The 18,813-nt window shown below is 51.2% G+C and overlaps 1 protein-coding gene and 1 non-coding gene across 6 annotated transcripts in view; both read left to right on the forward strand.

The window, feature by feature from the left end:
• Positions 1-318: 318 nt before the first annotated feature.
• On the forward strand, positions 319-390 carry TRNAC-GCA. Its single transcript has one exon. It is a non-coding gene; the product is annotated as a tRNA-Cys (tRNA).
• Positions 391-1,052: 662 nt separating this feature from the next.
• Positions 1,053-18,813, forward strand: part of PLXDC1 (plexin domain containing 1) — an 85,918-nt gene continuing 68,157 nt past the window's right edge. For 3 of the 5 annotated variants that reach the window (XM_030808248.1, XM_030808249.1, XM_030808252.1), the window contains exons 1-2: positions 2,473-2,756; positions 13,832-14,010. In XM_030808248.1, the coding sequence (XP_030664108.1) occupies positions 2,681-2,756; positions 13,832-14,010 (255 nt within the window). In that variant the 5' untranslated portion in view covers positions 2,473-2,680. Of the gene's footprint in view, positions 1,204-1,558; positions 1,722-2,472; positions 2,757-13,831; positions 14,011-18,813 lie in introns of those variants that run through there. The other 2 variants (XM_030808250.1, XM_030808251.1) reach the window with 2 other exon arrangements.

An 18,813-nucleotide genomic window follows, 5' to 3' on the forward strand; every position in this document is an offset into this window, starting at 1 on the left:
GGGAGGGAGAAAGAAGCTCCGAGACGTGGCAAGGGGGCTTCTGCAGGCCAGGAGAGTGGGACGCCCCCGAAGTGAAATATTTCGAGAGACTTGTCCTTCCACACCCCAGGAATACATTTTCTTACACTGCCAGTGGGAATCTTCAGCTCAGAGCTTCAGGAAACAATCCCTGCTTCCAAGTGAGTAATTATTCTGGGAGTTGTATTTTTTCCATCTCTTGTAAACGTCTTACCCCACTTGCACTTCCCTTTTGGAACGCCACACAGCGCCTGCGCAGCAATAGCACTAAATGACTACCGGCTGCCGTCTGGCAGCGGAGGGGGTATAGCTCAGTGGTAGAGCATTTGACTGCAGATCAAGAGGTCCCCGGTTCAAATCCGGGTGCCCCCTCTTTGACTTTTTCGAGATACTAAAGTTTGTCCAGGGTGTCGATTTTTCCTAAGCTGCTTGCTTTTACTCCTACTGGCAGACGAGGAGCAGTGAGGGACTGCAAGGAATTGGGGATTCAACAGCACTGGCTCTCCAAATGTGGTCCGGGGACCAGCATCATTACCTGGGTACGCTCGGGCCTCATCCCAGACCTAGTGAATTAGAAACTTGAGGGCGGAGTCCAGAAATCTGTGTTTTCATATACGCTCCCCATCGCTTGATCCAGGAGTTGGAAGCTGCAGTGAGCTATGATGGCAGCACTGCACTCCAGCCTAGGCAACGTGCGAGAACCTGTCTCAAAAAACAAAACACACACACACACACACACACACACACACACACACACACACACCCTCCAGGTGATTACGATCTCAAGTTCAAGAGGCTTACATTAAAATTTACACATTTGCTTCCACTATTTACAAGTTTGTTTCAGCCTGAGCTCTTCTTGTAAGACAGACCATGAGGTACCGCAGATGGAGGAAGGTGCAAAGACGCCGGGGCTGGAGCTGGAATCCGTCCCGAGACTTCTCACCTTGACCTCGAGGAAGGCAGGAGGTTGGAGACAGGGGGTGGGCAGGCCGGGGAAAGAGAAAACTCGCAGGACGAGAGGGTTGTGGCTCGTCACGTGGCCACTTGAGGGCAGCAAGAAGCCGCAGCTGGAGGAGGGCAGCAATAGCCGCAGCCTATCTGATCCTGTTTGAGAGTCCGCCAAGTTGGGATTTAAATTAGACATCAAGAAGAATTTACAGACCGGCCTTGCCTTGTTCCACGGTAAGGGGACATTGGGTTTAGGGCTGGAGGAAGTAGTCTCTGGGACTCTGGACCCGGCGGAAGGAGGAACAGGCGTTCTAAGAGATTAGAGAGACTTTAGTTGTTTCCTTTCTTAGGTGTTCTTTTTTTTTTTTTTTTTTTTTTTAACCTCAGTGCCACGGAATCCGCCTCTTCCAGCCCACAGTATACCTTCTGTCGCCACCCATATACCTCCTCCTGGAAAATTTCTCCAATGGCGCTCAGCGTTCGCACCCTTCCTCTCCGCGGTTTTCTAGTCCCTAAGCCCCAGCCCACTAGAAGCCAGGATGCCCCCTCACCCCGTCTCCCACTCTCCAGCGCCCCAGCTCCTTGCCGTCACAAGAATGAAGTAGGTCAGGGGAGGGAAGAGGCACCTTCGTGTCCTGACCTGATTCCTTGCCGTCTATTAAATATCCTACATTGCGGGTATTTTTATTCTGTCCTGGAAGAAAAAATAAAAAGATGATCTATCCCCAGAGCCTGTTAGAAGGTGGTGGCAGGTGGGATGAGCCATTTCCTCGTCTGGGGCTGGCTTGAAGATTGATTGGGTCTGGCCCTGAGCAGGTCTGGAGGCCCCAGAGAGGCAGGAGGCCTGGGTTACCTACTCGTGGGGAGGGGTCCAGGCTGTTGCAGAGTAGGGGGTAGCCAGGCCCCCTCCACTCTCACGTCTGCTAGGCTTGGGGGGCAAATCGGTGCTGTAAATGGGGGGTGGAGGGATAAGGTGGAGTCATGGAAGGGGGGTGGGATTCAGGCACCTCTTGGGGAGAAAAGCTGGGGGTCTTTGCTGCAGGGGGAGATTCCTGGGGGTGGGGGCTGGAGGACAAAGCATCAGAGACGCACCGAATTCCGAAGAACAGCTCAGGAAGTCGCAGAGCTTGGAGGAGCTGGGGGCGGGAGACAGGCAGGGGCCTGTGGCCCAGGGAGGGGGCGCCTGTCCCTTCCAGGGGTCCAGTCCCTCGGGCCTTCTCTCTGCAGCTTTCCCGGCGGAACGCAGGAGGGAAAGGGAGCCAGGAGCTCAGTGAGGCGCGCGGGGCGGCTGATGCTTCTAGGGGTTCTCTCAGCCCGAGGGGCTCCCGCCCTGTCCCCTACTCTGCACCCCTTGCCTTGGGAGCGGCTGCAGGAGCTCTAGGGGAGCGCTCCGGGAGGGCTGAGGGCAGGCGCCGGGAGAGCCCCCAACGACGCCGCGCCCCCCGCCCCGCCCCCTGCCCCAGCTCCCCCCACCCCCACCGACCCAGCGGCCCCCCCAGCTCCCCGCCTGCTCCCGGAGGCCGCAGCCTCCCGCTCCGCTCGCGCTCTGGCCGCTCGGCTCGCCCGGCCCCGCGCCCCGCGCCCCGCCACCTCCTCGCTGCCCGCGCCTCCGCCAGCCCCGGGAACCGCGCGGCCGGAGCCTCAGCCAGCACCCCCTCCCTCGTCAGGGCCGGGGCAGCAAGCAGGCCGGGGGCAGGTCCGGGCACCCATCATGAGAGGCGAGCTCTGGCTCCTGGTGCTGGTGCTCAGGGAGGCTGCCCGGGCGCTGAGCCCCCAGCCAGGAGCAGGTAGGACTGGCCGGAGCCGGCCCGGGTGGGCCGGGGGCTGGGAGGGACGGGCAGGCAGGTGTGGGCATGGGCAGGTGTGGACGGCCTGGCGATGTCCTTGAGGGGGGGCATTGTCCGCAGGAGGCCAGGAGCGCTGTGGGCAGGTGGATAGGGACCCCACTTTCCCAAACACATAGGGTGTGTGAGTGACGGTGGAGATACCGATGCCCGGACCTCTCCTTCCCCACTGGAAGGATACTGGAGGGACCTTAGGAGAGGGGGCTCTGTGGCCATGCGCTCTGAAAGGGGACAGCGGGAGAGTCATCAGGACCCCTGATCACCCCAGGCAAGGCTGAATTCTGATGAGATGGGAGCCTGGGGAGGCCCCTGCCCCAGCCATGCCTTCTTTTCCTCTTCTCTGCCACACCCCCGACCCCAAAGCTGATCCAGGCTAGGGATAGGTGGGAGCAGCCAGGGGGATGGTGGAGACACAGCGTCTCTCCCTGGGAAGGCAGTAGCCATTCGGTCACCTTCCCTTGCCTATTTGGTGTCAGTAGAGAGGCAGTGGGCCCAGGAAGAAGCAACTTGCTGCTCCTGCACCCCCAGCCTCAAGGGTCCCTCTCCTCACACCTGCTCCCATTTGCCCTGGCAGCCTTTGGCTTTCAGCTACTCTGGCTCTAGATGGGGCACTGGGGTAGGGGGTGGAGGGAGGTGTCCCATTCTGCACACTCCTCTTCCCCCCTACCAGTTCTCCAAACTCATCTCTCCCACCTGGAAGTCCTTTCTGAGATCTACCTGGAATCCCTCATGGTATAATTCTCATAGTCTCTGTTTTTCCCTATGCACCTAGGCTTTCTCTGGGGTTGCGGAGATGGGTAATTTGCAGCCTGGCCCCTCGATAGAGATGATTAAGAAGATAGAGACCTGTGCATCATTGGCATGGGTGCCCCTCAGGTGGGGTGAAGGAGGAGGGGCTGTTGAGGCGAGTGCTGTGGTTGACCTGCTGTGTCTCAGGGGTGTGCTGGCACCAGGCACAGTGGCAGTGGCAATGTTCTTGACTTTAATGGTCCCAGCATGTAGCTGAGACAGACCTGGGTCCCTATTGAGAAGAAGAGTATGTGGGGGGTGGGAGGGGAATGAGGCTGACAGTGGGAAGTGTGGGCAGAGGGCAGTGGAGCTGACGTGCCGAGAAGCTGCTGGTGAGAACCACCAATTTTCAGGGAAACCACACAGAGGGTGGCCAGAGACATGGCTTCTAGTCCCGCCATCTCACTTGCTGTGTGACTTTAGGCAAGTTACTTTCTCTCTCTGGACCTATTTTTGCATTTATAAAGTGAGGCTGTTGGCAAAATCTTTGACTCTTGTGTGTGGAATAATGAAGGATCTTTTATAATTGCCTTTCCTTTTCATATTTGTTAGGATCTTTATGGGTAACTGATACTTTTAAAAAATCAAGGTAAACAGGCCAGAGTTGGATATGTTATGAATAATTTCTGGGATCCTTCTGAACTCTGGGTGTAACAGAGTTTATGAGGGGAGGATCTGAACCTTTGGCTGGATTGGGTGAACCATGGAGAGGGCTGGGGAAGGGGGAATTGGGAGGTAACAAGGATGGGCTGGGAGATAGTGGCCAGACCCGGGCCTGGCTGAGGGTGGCCCCTTCGGAGAAGGGTCGGGGTAGTAGACGGTTGAGGAGACCAGGAAGAGTGGGGCAGGCAGAGACTTGAATCACTTCTCTAAGTAGATGCCACCCTATCTTCTTGGCTTGGCTTTGACAGAGATTGAGCCAGGAGAAATGCACTTTTTCTGCAGCAGGAGGGATTGAGGTTAGACTTAAGGAATGTGTAAGAAGCCAGAGGCGGCAGCTATTGACTCCCAGTCTGGTGCCCTTTTCACAGGCCAGGCAGGATTTCACAGGCAGGAGGACCTATGAGGAGGAAGTGGGTGTCTGGGGAGGCCAGATATAGGAGGAGGACATTCTGGGGGAGAGTTGCTAAGGAGGGGCAGCCTGACCTGATTGATGGCAGAGTCCTTGTGACCAGTGGAAGGGCAGCCGGGAGCAGGACCTGAAGAGATGCTGGCATCCTTCCCCAAGGCTCTGGGTTTGCGGGGCTGGTGGGGCACCTTGGCAAGTAGCTGAGATCTCCCCTCGTTCCTGATGGACAGGCTTGTTTGGTAGAGCCTTGAAACCTCATCTGTCATTACAACAGCAGCAGCAGAGAGATGAGTGGCCCAAAGATAGAGTCAGACAGCAGGGGAGACCAGGCTGACAGACAGGAAGATGGCCTTGGGGTGCAGAGCGGGGGCCAGGGGAACCGACAGTCTGGTCAGCTGGAACCAGAGGTGCGTATGACAGATAAAGAAGAGGCAGCGAGAGTTGGCATCCTGGCCTGGGAGTCCTGCAGGAGGCCAGGCTCAGCACCAACCACTGGTGACCCTGACAGCTCCCTTCTTTCTCTGAGGGAGGTCTCCCCGTCTATAAAATGGGGGCTTGCACCAGTCATGGTGGCTCATGCTTGTGATCCTAACACTTTGGGAGGCTGAGGTGGGAGGTAGCTTTAGACCAGGAGTTTGAGACCAGCCCGGGCAAAATAGTGAGACCCCATCTCTATAAATGATTTAGGCCAGGCAGGGTGGCTCATGCCTGTAATCCCAGCACTTTGGGAGGCCGAGGCGGGCGGATCACCTGAGGTCAGGAGTTTGAGACCAGCCTGGCTAACATGGTGAAACCCCGTCTCTACTAAATATACAAAAATTAGCCAGGCGTGGTAGTGCATACCTGAAATCTCAGTTAATCTAGAAGCTGAGGCAGGAGAATAGCTTGAACCCGAGAGGCAGAGGTTATAGTGAGCTGAGATCGCACCACTGCACTCCAGCCTGGCCAACAGAGCGAGACTCTGTAAAAAAAAAAAATTAAAATTAAAATTAAAAATTAGCTGGGCATGGTGGTGTGCGCCTGTAGTCCCAGGTACTCGGAAGGCTGAGGCAGGAGGATCGTTTGAGCCCAGGAACTGGAGGCTGCAGTGAGCTATGATCATGCCACATAGTGAGGGCGGCATAGCGAGGTCCCATCTTTTTTTAAAAAAAGGAGGGAAGGAGGTTGGACCAGATTGTCTCTAGGGCTCCAACAACCTGAGACTAAAATGTGAACTTATGGTGGTCAGGCAGCCCCTCCCTCATCCCACCATCTTCTCTAGCTCTCCCCAGATTCACGCCTTAACCCACTCCAGCTGCCGTCCCCTCCAGTCGACAGGTAACTAACTGGCTTCTTCTCATTCAGGTCTTAATCAGCTCAAGGGGACCGTCCTCAGAGAGGCCCACCTCATGGCTCTGTGTAGAGGAGCAAAAACCCCAACCCTTTCCTCTGTCTGATTTTCTTCATAGCCCTTACCAAATGATTCATTTTGTATTTCTCCATGAAGAAAACTAGATTCTTCCTGGGCACAGGGCTTGTGTCCCCCCAGCACCCAGCACAGTGCCTGGGACTCAATAAAAGTGTATTGAATGAATGAGTGAGTGATTGAGTGAGTATATCAGAGGTGGCTCAGATCCCAGACTCTCCCCTCAAGGGACGCACATAGAGAGCTGAACTCTTCTTGCTGTCCCTCCCCTCCCTCTCTCTTCCCTTCTGCTACCTGGTGGTCCCTCCCTGCACTTCCTTTGACTCCTTCCCTCTCCCCAGGTGAGGGTCCTCAGTGGGTCCCTGCCTGCCAGAGGAAAGGGAGAGGGTATGGTTAGGGGCTTTGTAACTTGGAGGTAGGATTTGAGTTTAGGGTTTGGAGCCTTCCCTGGCCCCTCTGAAAGCTGGTCCTGTGATCCTAACTGGTGTGTTGCCCGAGGTGCAGCAAGTTGACACACCAACACCGAGGGTGCAGCAGAGAAAGAGTTTCATCATCGTGGGGCAGCATTTGGGGCTAGAGGTTTTATGGGGTTTGGGGTGGGGTGACCAAGGTGTGGGAATTGTTAATTGGTTGAAGAGTGCATGAAGAAATAAACTGCATTCTCATGTTAAATCAGTTTCTCGGCCGGGCACGGTGGCTCACGCCTGTAATCCCAGCACTTTGGGAGGTCAAGGTGGGTGGATCACAAGGTCAGGAGTTTGAGACCAGCCTGGCCAATAAGGTGAAACTCCGTCTCTACTAAAAATACAAAAAAATTAGCCGGGCGTGGTGGCACATGCCTGTAATCCCAGTTACTCGGGAGGCTGAGGCAGGAGAATTGCTTGAATCTGGGAGGCAGAGGTTGCAGTGAGCCGAGATCGCACCACTGCACTCCAGCCTGGGTGACACAGTGAGACTCCGTTTAAAAAAAAAAAAAAATCAGTTCCTCTTGAGGGTCTTCGAATTGGCCCTTCTGCTGGAATTCAGGATCCGAAAACATCTTAATCCTTGTTTTTTTTTTTTTCTTTTTTGAGACAGGGTCTCGCTCTGTTGTTCAGGCTGGAGTGCAGTGGTATGATTATAGCTCACTGCTGCCTCAACTTCCTGGGCTCAAGTGATCCTCCTGCCTCTGCTTCCTGAGTAGCTGGGACTGCAGGCATGTACCACCACACCTGGCTAATTTTTAAAAATTTATTATTAATAATAAATTAAATTTTATAATAAAATTTTTTTTTATTATAAAAAAGACAAGGTCTTGCCATATTGCCCAGGCTGATCTCAAATTCCTGGGCTCAGGTAATCCTCCTGTCTTAGCCTTCCAAAGTGCTGGGACTACAGGCATAAGCCACCACATCCAGACTTTAAAAAATTTTTTAGTAGAGATGGGGTCTTGCTATGTTGTCCAGTCTGTTCTCGAACTCCTGGACTCAAGTGATCCCACCACCTCAACCTCCCAAAGTGTTGGGATTATAGGCGTGAGCCACCGCACCTGGCCTTAAACAATTCTTAAATAAAAGCTGACCAGGTGTGGTGGCTCACGCCTATAATCCCAGCACTTTGGGAGGCCGAGGCAGGAGCATCATTTGAGTTCAGGAGCTCGAGACTAGCCTGGCCAACATGGTGAAACCCCGTCTCTGCTAAAAATATAAAAATTAGCTGGGTGTGGTGGCACACTCCTGTAGTCCCAGCTACTTGGGATGGTGAGGCAGGAGAATTGCTTGAACCTGGGAGGTGGAGGTTGTAGTGAGCCGAGATCACGCTGCTGTACTCCAGCCTGGGTGACAGAGTGAGATTCCCTCTCAAAAAAAAAAAAAAAAAAGGAATGGGCCAAAGTGTGGCCTGATTAATGCTTAATTACTTCTACACTTCTGCCCAGAACCCAGCATGTAATTCTTGTTAACCCTGAGAGGACGGTTTCAGTCCTCATGTGAAACCCAGGGAAGGCAGGGCGACTTGCTGGGTGCTCTGTGTATATGATTTTGTTAAAGTGTCAAACCTACCAAGTTTATGTTTTATCAGCCCCATCTCACAGATGAGGAAACTGAGTCTTACAGAGTGTGTGTAATTTGTCCAATGTCGTAGTCGGTAGGTGGTGGATTCAGGGTTCAACCTCTAGCTTGTCTGATTCCAAACCTGTGTTGTTTTACTGCTGTGATACTACAATGAAGTTCCAAGGGAAGGGTGTTTCCAGTTCGGTGTATCTCAGGTACTCAGGGCATTTAAAGATGCTGCCCCTTCCCTTCCCTTCCCTCCCCTCCTTTCTCTTCTCTTTTTCTCAGCCTGAGGGACAGGATGAGCCAGGGACAGGTGAGCTGGAAGCTGGAGAGAGATGGAATCAAGTTCACCCTCTAGGTGGCTTGTCCTGGCTACGGTGGGGGAGATTAGCTCTAGGGCATTAAGGGTGGAGGCTGACCCAGGATAGAGGCTATGGTAACCTGAGCCATGGGGTGGCCCAGGGCTGGGCTGCCAAGCTTGGGTGTTGGGTGAGATAAGGATGGCTTGGCCCAGGCTCTGGGGCCGCACAACCTGGCCTCCTGAAGTCAGCCCCATTCCCCCTTGCCCTGAAATGGGACCAGTGCCAACTGAGGGGACTGGGACGCTACTGCTGGGCTATACCCTGCATGCTGGGGGACACAGTCTCCCAGGGAAGCTCTCAGGTTCAGGCCCAATGGCAGCCTGAGCAGGGCCCTCCAAGAACCTAGCCCACAGCCAGCCCCACCCCGGGGCTGCCCCTGCACCCTGGGAAACAGTGGGGATTCTCAGTCACTTTTTACTGCACTTTCTGTGGTTCTGAGTAGGCTCTGGAGCCAGCCTGCCTGAGTTCAGATCCTCCATGGACTGGTTCCGTGACCTTGGGAGGTTCCTTAACATCTTTGTGCCTCAGTTTCTCCATTTGTAAAATGGATTTTAAACTAGTAACTATTTCATGGGATTATTGTGGGGATTAAGGGGGCGAATGTCTTTAAAGCGCCTGGAATAGTGCTGGCACAGAGCAGCATTCTCTGAAAGTCAGCTATTATTTTCGTTACTACTGTGATTATTATGGCATCTCACTGGACGGCACACTACTTGGGGCCATGAGTGAGTGAATCAATGAATGAACAGCTTGTGTTCTGGAAGCTCCTTGGCAACACATGCGGGCGGGGAACGGGTCCAGGGAAAATGAAGCTCTCTCCAGTGGAAGGCAGGTGGGGTGAGGAGTGGCTGAGGGTTGGGTAGGTGTCCAACTTGTGTGTGAGCACATACGGGAAGGCCAAGGCTTTCAGGCAAGTCTTCCTGGGCATGTGCACAGGCACGTGGGCCCCTGCACATACACGTGAGCAACCAGCTGTGTTGGCTTCTTTCATGAGTCGTGGGGATGACGTCCTGTCCCAGGCAACAGGGAAGGAAGGGTGGCCGGGAAACAGATGTAGTATGGGTTGGAAGAGTAAGATTCAGGGCTAGGCCAGGGTAGGCCAGGGTCCTGGTCAAGCTCCCTCCATCCCTCGCCCTGCCCTCTTTCATGGACTCTTTACCTCTTACCCTGGCCTGAGCCCTCTATAAAACCTCATTTATGTTTGTCACTTGACGCTTACGGCAGCCTGTACTGTGGGCACGATCGTCAAATCCATTTTAGTCACTAGGGAGCTGAGGCTTAGAGAGGAAAACTGATGGGGCTAAGGTCCCATAACTTGTGAGTGGCAAGACTGGGTGGCGAGGTCAACCCAGTGTCTCTTCCCTGGCCACCCCCAGCTGGGCTCCCTCCCTGTCCTTCCCCGTGCTGCAGGCCTCCACATCCCGCCTCCTGTCTCGGCTCCAGGTTTGTGAATCCTGAAGATCCCCAATACTCCTCTCTGGGCCGCTGAGCCCCTCTACTTGTTCACTACCTGCTCTATCCTGTTCTGGCTCTTGCCCAGGCCCCAGGGCTGCTTGCAGGAAGACCTGGGGAGCTGGGCAGACCAGCCCAGCACAAACAGCTCTGTCTCCAGAAGCAGCTGTGGGCCCCACCCAAGAGAGACCAGGCAGCCCTGGCTTGGGCCTGGGCAGTGGGCAGACTGCCTTCCCAGCCCTGGACTCAGGTCCATCTGTGGGCAACCAGTGGGCATCTTGGGGAAGGGGTCTGGGGACTGCCCTCCTCCCCACATTCTCCAGCAGCATCTGGTTGCTATTAGGGGCAGAGAAGTGAGGGGGCCGGCAAGGGTCCAGTAGGTGCCAGCAGCCAAGAATGACTTAATTGGATACAATGTCTAATGACAAAGCAGGGCCCCACAGCAGAGTTCTGGTCTCAGCCCCAGGCCTGGGCCTGGCCAAGCCTGGTCTCAACCTCTGTCCTTGCTGGCTCCCAGGAACTACCCTATGCATTGCGTCCTCAATTCTGCAGTGATGGAGCACCTGCTGTTTGCTGGACATGCCAAATTTGAAGAAGGTGGAGAGAATCCTGGGGGAACTCAAATCTACCAGGGAGATAGGCACATAGTCGCACACGTAGGTGCTCTGGGAGAGGGAGAGCCACGTCCAGGAGCTCTGGGGAGTGGGCTGGGGGAAGGCAGAGGTTGAGACAGGTATCTGACACAGGGTGGGCCTGAAATGGATGAGGGTCATAGGTGGGGAATGTCAGATCCACCTATCTGATGGTCTGTTCTCATATATACATCCATAGTAGGTGTGACCATTAGAATGACAATAAAAGGCACAGCTTTGGGGAACGTAAGTCTTTTTGAAATGGAAAAGGATGGTTTTTGTGTTGTTTATTTATTTATTTGGAGATAGAGTTTCGCTTTTTTGCCCAGGCTGGAGTACAGTGGTGCAATCTCGGCTCACTGCAACCTCTGCCTCCCAGGTTCAAGCAATTCTCCTGCCTCAGCCTCCCGAGTAGCTGGGATTATAGGTGCCCGCCACCATGCCCGGCTAATTTTTGTATTTTTAGTAGAGACGGGGTTTCGCCATGTTGGCCAAGCTGGTCTCGAATTCCTGACCTCGGGTGATCCACCCACCTCAGCCTCCCAAAGTGCTAGGATTATAGGTGTGAGCCACCACGCCCGGCCTTTTGTTAGAACTAATTTAACAGACCTGGTGCAGTGGCTCACGCTTATAATCCCACCACTTTGGGAGGCCAAGGTGGGAGGACCGCTTGAACCCAGGAGTTCAAGGCCAGTGTAGGCAACATGGTGAAACCCAGCCTCTACGAAAAATACAAAATACAATAATAATAATTAGCTGGATGCGGTGGCACACAACTGTAGTCCCAGCTACTCAGAAGGCTGAGGTGGGCGGATTGCTTGAGCCTGAGAGGTCGAGGCTACAGTGAGCTGTGATTGTGCCACTGCACTCCAGCTTGCATGCTAGAGTCAGACCCTGTCTCAAAAAAAGCATGAATTTAACAACCTAGAGGGAACTGGAGAGATCACGGAACCTAGGAATGGCTGCGAAATGGCCTGTGTGTAGTCACTTTCCAATCCTGTGCCCATGGCAGACTTTGCTCATTGATCTTGACAGTCCTTCCTGCTAAATACAAGAGGAGCCTTTGCATTCTCAATTGGAGTGCCTCTGGCTGTCACGAATGGATTGCAGATGACATGTGATATGAAACCTATTTGCCATCCTAGACAGTATCTAGGTAGTGATAGGAGTAAAACAGTGGTTCTCAATGGGGCAAGGGAGGGGTAATTTTGTTCCCCAGGGGATATTTGGCAATGTTTGGAGACATTTTTCATTGTCACAGCCTGGGATGGGGAGGAGCGTGGTGCTATTGGTATTTAGTGAGCAGGGGCCAAGGCTGCTGCTAAACATCTTACATAGCACTGGACAGCTCCCGCATAACCATGAATTAGCCAGTCCAACCAACAATCCAATTTAAAAGCAGACCAAAGACTTAAATAGACGTTTCTCCAGAGAAGATATACAAATGGCCCACAAGCATGTGAAAAGGTGTTCGGCGTCACTAATCATTAGGGAAATGCCAATTTATAAAAACGACTAGATACTACCTCATACCTGTTAGGATGGCTACTATAAAAAAAACAGAAAATAACAAGTATTGGCAAGAATGTGGAGAGATTGGAACCCATGTGCACGGTTGGTGGGAATGTAAAATGGTCCAGCCATTTTACATGGAAAACATTTTATATGGAAAACAGTATGACAATTCCTCAAAAAATTAGAAATAGAATTACCATACAATCCAGCAATTCCACTTCTGGGTATATACCCGAAAGAATTGAAGGCCAGGTCTCAAAGAGATGTTTGTACACCCATGTTTGTAGCAGCGTTGTTCACAACAGCTAAAACGTGGAAGCAAAACAGGCATCCATTGATAGTTGAGTGGGTAAGCAAAATGTGGTATATCCACACAATGGAATATTATTCAGCCTTCAAAAGGAAGTCAGTTCTGCCATATGCTACGACATGAATGAACCTTGAATTTATTATGCTAAGTGAAATAAGCCAATCACAAAAAGACAAATATAGTATGATTCTGTTTATATGAGATACTTAGAGTAGTCAAAATCATAGATACAGGCTGGGGGCTGTGGCTCATATCTGTAATTCCAGCACCTTGGGAGCCAAGGTGGGAAAATTGCTTGAGACCAGGAATTCAAGACCAACCACCCTGAACAAAATAGTGAGACCCTGTCTCTATAAAAAGTAAAAAGATTGGCTGGGCATGGTGGCATATGCCTGTAGTTCCAGCTACTTAGGAGGCTGAGGTGGGAGGATCGCGTGAGCCCAGCAGTTGGAGGCTGCAGTGAGCTATGATCGCACCACTACACTCCAGCCTGGGTGACATAGCAAGGCCCCATCTCTTAAATAAAATAAAATAAAATAAAATAAAATAAAATAAAAAACAGGGGTGAATAGGGAGTTATTATTTAACGGGTACAGAATTTTGGTTTTACAAGGTGAAAAGAGTTATGCAGATGGATGGTGGTGATGGTCATACAACATTAGGAACGTATTTAATGTTACTGAATTGTACACTTGGAAATGGTTAGATGGCAAATTTTGTTATGTGTATTTTGCCACAATAAAAAAATCGGAAAAAGGAATTATCCAGTCCAAATGTCAATAGTACCGAGGTTGAGAAGCCCTGAACAAAAAGAACTGCTCTCTGGCTTCAAGTCCCCTGACCCCACTGGGAAATAGGATGATGTGCCATTTCTGGCAGAGAAATAAGAAACTGGTTTGGAAGGCTCAACGGCAATGGTTCTCACCCTTGCCTGCAGAGTTAAGTCCAAGACTCCTCAAAATCTCCCCTGAGGCTCTTTTAAGAAATCGAATGCCCAGGCTACACCATAGACCAGTTACAAGAGATCTCTAGGGGGGGACCCAGACATCAGGAACTTTTGAAGCTGTCCAGGTGATTCCAGTGTGTAGCTGAGGTTGAGAATAATCACCCTTTGGAGGCAGATCAGCTTGGGTTTGAAACTTATCTGCATGCCTGACCCACTGTGTGACTTTTAACCTCTGAGCCTCTGATTCTTGTTTGCAAAATGGAGAGCATCCTATCGACTGCGGAGAGCTGGCATGAGGATTCAAAGGATATGTGCGAAGTGCTTGGCCTGGAGCTGGGCACGTGACTCTCAGTACACATTGGGTGTCTCCTGTCCCGGTAGTCAAGTGTCTGCAAAGTCTACAGTGGCATGGTGTTGGGGCCCTTGCAGAATAACTGGGCTGGATTCCCCTCTCAGATCTTCATTGCAGACTGCTGGCACTCAGGTTTCTGTCCCCTTCTCCCAGGTCACGATGAGGGCCCAGGCTCTGGATGGGCTGCCAAGGGGACCGTGCGGGGCTGGAACCGGAGAGCCCGAGAGAGCCCTGGGCAGGCGTCAGAGCCGGACAGGACCCAGCTGAGCCAGGACCTGGGTGGGGGCACCCTGGCCATGGACACGCTGCCAGATAACAGGACCAGGGTGGTGGTGAGTGCTGGAGGAACATGGAGGGGGAGCGAAGTGGGGGTGGGGGAGGTCTCGCCAGCTGCCCCAGGTGCGCTTGTCCGACATGCAAATCACATATCATTTGGGGTTGGCCCTGGAGGACAGGGTGGAGAGAAAAATCCCAGGGGAGGGGATGGAAGCAGGGCCCAGACTGGGTCATAAAATCACAGCATCTCAGCGTTTCATAGGCTGCCTACTCCCTCCTGGACCCAGAGACATCAAATGGATTGTACCAGGATGCACAGCCTGACCACAGTGTTCCTGACACTGGACTCTCCCATGACTTAGGGAAGAAAAAGCTGACGGTGGCATTATGAGTCACATCTCAGCTGCCAGATGGGGCCCTTCCCCACCCCATTTCTGCCCCATCTACAGACTGGGGCGCAAGAGGATTAATGGCTGCTTAGCCTAAGGGCTGGGCACTCAGCAGGGGGCTGAGTAGAGAAAGCAATTAGGGTGCAGCTCCTGGCGACAACCTCCTTGGCCTGGGGCAGTTCTGGGGTGCTGGCGCAGGGAGGAGAGGCCTGGAGGAAGTGCTCCCCTCTCAGGATTTCCAGGAGGCTCTTGGAAGCCTCAGTGTGTCTGGGGATGAATCTGTTAATACAACTGTGCGTTTCTGGGAATGGGTGTGTGTGTCATGGACGCTGGGTTCGCACCTGTGTCAGATGATTTTGTATACTATGTATGTGTACCTGTCTGTCACTGTGGGCTGTTTGTGGGTATTTGTGATGAGCGTGTGCGAGTGTGAGTGTGCCTGTGGCTGTGTGTGTAGGTGCCTGTGGCTGTGTGTGTAGGTGCCTGTGGCTGTGTGTGTAGGTGCCTGCGGCTGGGAGTGATGAGGGTGGATTCTTAGGATGCAAGAAGCAACAAGAGGACCTGCTTCTCAATATAGATTTATTTTATATTTTAATAACTATTTTCTTAAATTAGTATGTGCAGATAGTAAAAAAAAAAAAAAAAAAAGGTTAAATAGTACAAAATCATAAAACAAAACAGCAGTCCTGCCCCTCCTCTCCCCTGGGGCCTGCCCCCTCCCCTTTCTCAGAAGGCACTGTCTGGGCTGTTTCCTCTGGAGTTTACTTCCATATTTCCAAGGGATTTGCTTATACTGTACTGCTACCTCTCTCTGTACACTGGTTTTAGGCCATATCTATTCATGGCCTGCTGTGGCTCAGGGAGATTTGGCTTTTGTATACTCCCGCTGAGCAACCTTTCACCCTGCCGCCCAATCTTCCTGTTCAATCCCTGTGCTGGGTTGTGGATTGTTACCATCATGTACATAGTGTTCACTTCTAATCCAGGCAGTGTCATATCATTGTTTCTTTTCTTGTATGATTTTGGCTCTTCCTGGATCCTGGCCCCCTCTCCTGCCCTTGCTTACTTAGTATTCTGTGCCTACCATAGCTACCTTTTCCTACATATCCCCCAGCCTCAAATGTAATTTCCAGTGTGGGCTGGGCATGGTGGCCCACACCTGTAATCCCAACACTTTGGGAGGCTGAGACGGGTGGATCGCTTGAGCTCAGAAGTTCCAGAATAGCCTAAGCAACATAGTGAGACCCACATCTCTAAAAAATTAAAACAAAAATTATCTGGGTGTGGTGGCTTGCCCCTGTAGTCCCAGCTACTCGGGAGGCTAAGGCTGGAGGATTGCTTGAGCCTGAGTGGTCAAGGCTGAGTTGAGCTGTGGCCAGCCTGGGCAAAAGAAGAAGACTCTGTCTCTGAAAAAATATAAAATAAAGAAAAAAAGATAATTTCAGGGTGGTCAAACCTGTCAGTTCCTTTTTCCCCCCGAGAAACTTCTCTCCTGTCCTGCACTCCAATCCCGCCCGGCCACTCGCCTGCTGGTACCACGGGTGCCATCCTGGGACCTCCCTTTCTCTTCATCCTGGGAACCCCTTTGTCTCCCTCCTGTGTTGGATCCCCTGTTCCCTTGACCCTGTGTCTTCTCTTTCCTGCTTCATCCTTTTGTTTGTTTAGCTTCCTGGGAAAGGTTGCACAGAGGGAAAAATTCCCTTGAGAACGTGCATGTCTGAAAATGTCTTTATTCTGTCCTTTCATTTGACTGGTGGTTTGGCTGAATATAGAATTCTAGATTGAAAATAATTTACTTTTTCTTTTTTTTGAGATGGAGTCTTGCTCTGTCGCCGAGGCTGGAGTGCAGTGGCACAATCTTGGCTCATTGCAACCTCCTCCTCCTCCTGGGTTCAAGCGATTCTCCTACCTCAGCCTCCTGAGTAAGTGGGATTACAGGTGTGTGCCACGATGCCCGGCCAATTTTTTGTATTTTTAGTAGAGATGGGGTTTCACCATGTTGACCAGGCTGGTCTCAAACTCCTGATCTCAAGTGATCTGCTAGCCTCGGCCTCCCAAAGTGCTGGGATTACAAGTGTAAGCCACCACGCCCGGCCTTGAAAATAGTTTTCTTTCAGAAGTTTGAAGGCATCTCTCCATTGTCTTCTGGCTTCTGATGTTACTGTTCAGAGGCTTGGTGTGATTCTTCTTTTTGACCTTTGTATATGCCTGTTTTCCCCTGACTTCTGGAAGCTCTCAGGGTGCTCCCTGTAACCCCAGCATTCTGAAATTGCAGTGACATGCCCTTCTCTGGCTGTTTTTGTTTGCCATGCTGGACATTGGGGAATGTTTCAATCAAGAGACTTACATTTTTCAGTTCTGGAAAGTGTTTTTGCTTTATTTCTTTCAGATTTTTCCTTTCTACAATTCCTCATGGTTAGGTGTCCATTTCCGGAATAGATCCTTAAATTTTTTCTTTTCTCTTCTGTTGTGCGTCTGTTTTGCATTTTTTGTTGTTTATTTGTTAGTTTGCTTGTTGTTCTTCTTTCTGGAGGGTTTTCTCAATCTTATTTTCATAATGTCACTGTTTTTTTTCTCTACTATCATATTGTTAATTTCTAAGAGCTCTTTTTTATTTTCAGATTTATTTTTCTTTAACAAAAAAGCATCCTGTTCTTGTTTTGTGGATGTAATATCTTCTCTCTCTGAAGATATTAGAAAAATTTTGAGATTTTTTTCCCCTCTGCTCTCTGCATTGTTCCTGTTATTGTTTTTTCCTTGTATCTCAGGCTCTGAAATGGTTTGGAACCATGACTAAACCTGTATTTCTTTAAAATTTTGGGCCAGGCACGGTGGTTCACGCCTGTAATCCCAGCACTTTAGGAGGCTCGAGGTGGGAGGATCCCTTGAGGCCAGGAGTTGGAGACCAGCCTGGGCAACATAATGAGACCTTGCCTCTATAAAAAACATAATAAACTTTTGATATTCTGTTCATTGAAGTATTATTTTTTTGTATTCATTTTGATTTTTTAAAATATTGCTTTGAAGTATTCTCTATCTTGATTCCTGAGTTTTGGTGCCATCTGAGATGTTGTACCTGAGGCAGGTGCCTCCTCACCTCACTCTAGTTTGAGCTCCTAGTTTGAGGTGGAACTTCAGGGGACATGGCATCACTCCCTTCCCAATCTGCCCCGTCTTCTTGATCCTGCAGAGCAAGGAGCAAGACTGCCATGGTGAGATGGTGGAGTGGAAGGCCAGGAGAGGCCCCTGATTAAGGAGACACCTGGCAGCTCATCCCCGACCCCACAGCTTTATTGGGCCATTGGTTGAATAACTGATAACCTGCTCAGGACCAGACACACAGGTCAGAAGGATTATGTCCCAGTCTGCACAAAGAGGACCTTTCAGAAAAGAGCCATGGAGACTTAGATTTCTGGAAGCAATTGTTCGTGGGTATTCAGAAAGGACAGTGGGGTTCATTAAGAGCCAGTATGGATTCAATAACACCAGAGCTTAAAAAACAACGCCACAAATTCTCACGCTCCACCCTGGATGGACTGGTTCAGAAACACTGGAGCAATGGATTTTGGGAATTTGTTGTTGTTGTTTTTGTTGTTGCTGTTGTTGTGGTTGTTGTTTTAAGTTCTCCATGTGTTCCTGGCAAAGTTGCAGAGATTTAAAAATGTGATTTTGATGGTCATGTAGGTGTGGGAACTTTTTTTTTTTTTTTTTTTTTTTTTTTTTGAGACGGAATGTTGCTCAGTTGCCCAGGCCGGAATGCAGTGGTGTAATCTCGGTTTACTGAAGCCTCTGGCTCCAAGGTTCAAGTGTTTCTCCTGCCTCAGCCTCCCAAGTAGCTGGGATTACAGGTGTGCACCATCACGCCCAGCTAATTTTTGTATTTTTAGTAGAGATGGGGTTTCACCATGTTGGCCATGCTGGTCTCAAACTCCTGACCTCAGGTGATCCACCCGCCTCAGCCTCCCAAAGTGCTGGGATTACAGGTGGGAGCCACCATGCCTGGCCAGGAACTTCTGATCTATAAGATTTCAAACCAATTTTATAATTGGTGACCCACTCGATTGTCAGAACATGAGGCTTCCACCATCTCAGGGGCTTCGTGATCCCCTCTGCAGCTACACATCGAGGGTCCACACACGAGCAAGGCCACCTGGAAAGAGGTCCCTCTGACAGCCATAGGGCTTGTCCCCGGCTCTGCCTAAAGACAGGAGGACCAGGCTTTAAGGGATAACTTATCTGGAGAGTGCAGATGTCAGGTCAGGATCCCGAAGGCCTCGTGGGCAGGCTGGAATGACATCCGCCTCGGAACAGATGAAACTACTGGGATAAATATAAATCCTGGCCTTTAAGTTTAGAAGAGTTGGGAGAGATGTGGTTTAGCAGCAACTCACGAGGAAAAGATTTGGGGATCCCCACTTCTTGTGGGCTAGGATGAGTCAGGCGCATAAAGTGGCTGCCAAGACTGGAGTC

The sequence above is a fragment of the Nomascus leucogenys genome, unplaced genomic scaffold, assembly GCF_006542625.1.
Source record: "Nomascus leucogenys isolate Asia unplaced genomic scaffold, Asia_NLE_v1 Super-Scaffold_285, whole genome shotgun sequence".
Classification (NCBI taxonomy): Eukaryota; Metazoa; Chordata; class Mammalia; order Primates; family Hylobatidae; genus Nomascus; species Nomascus leucogenys.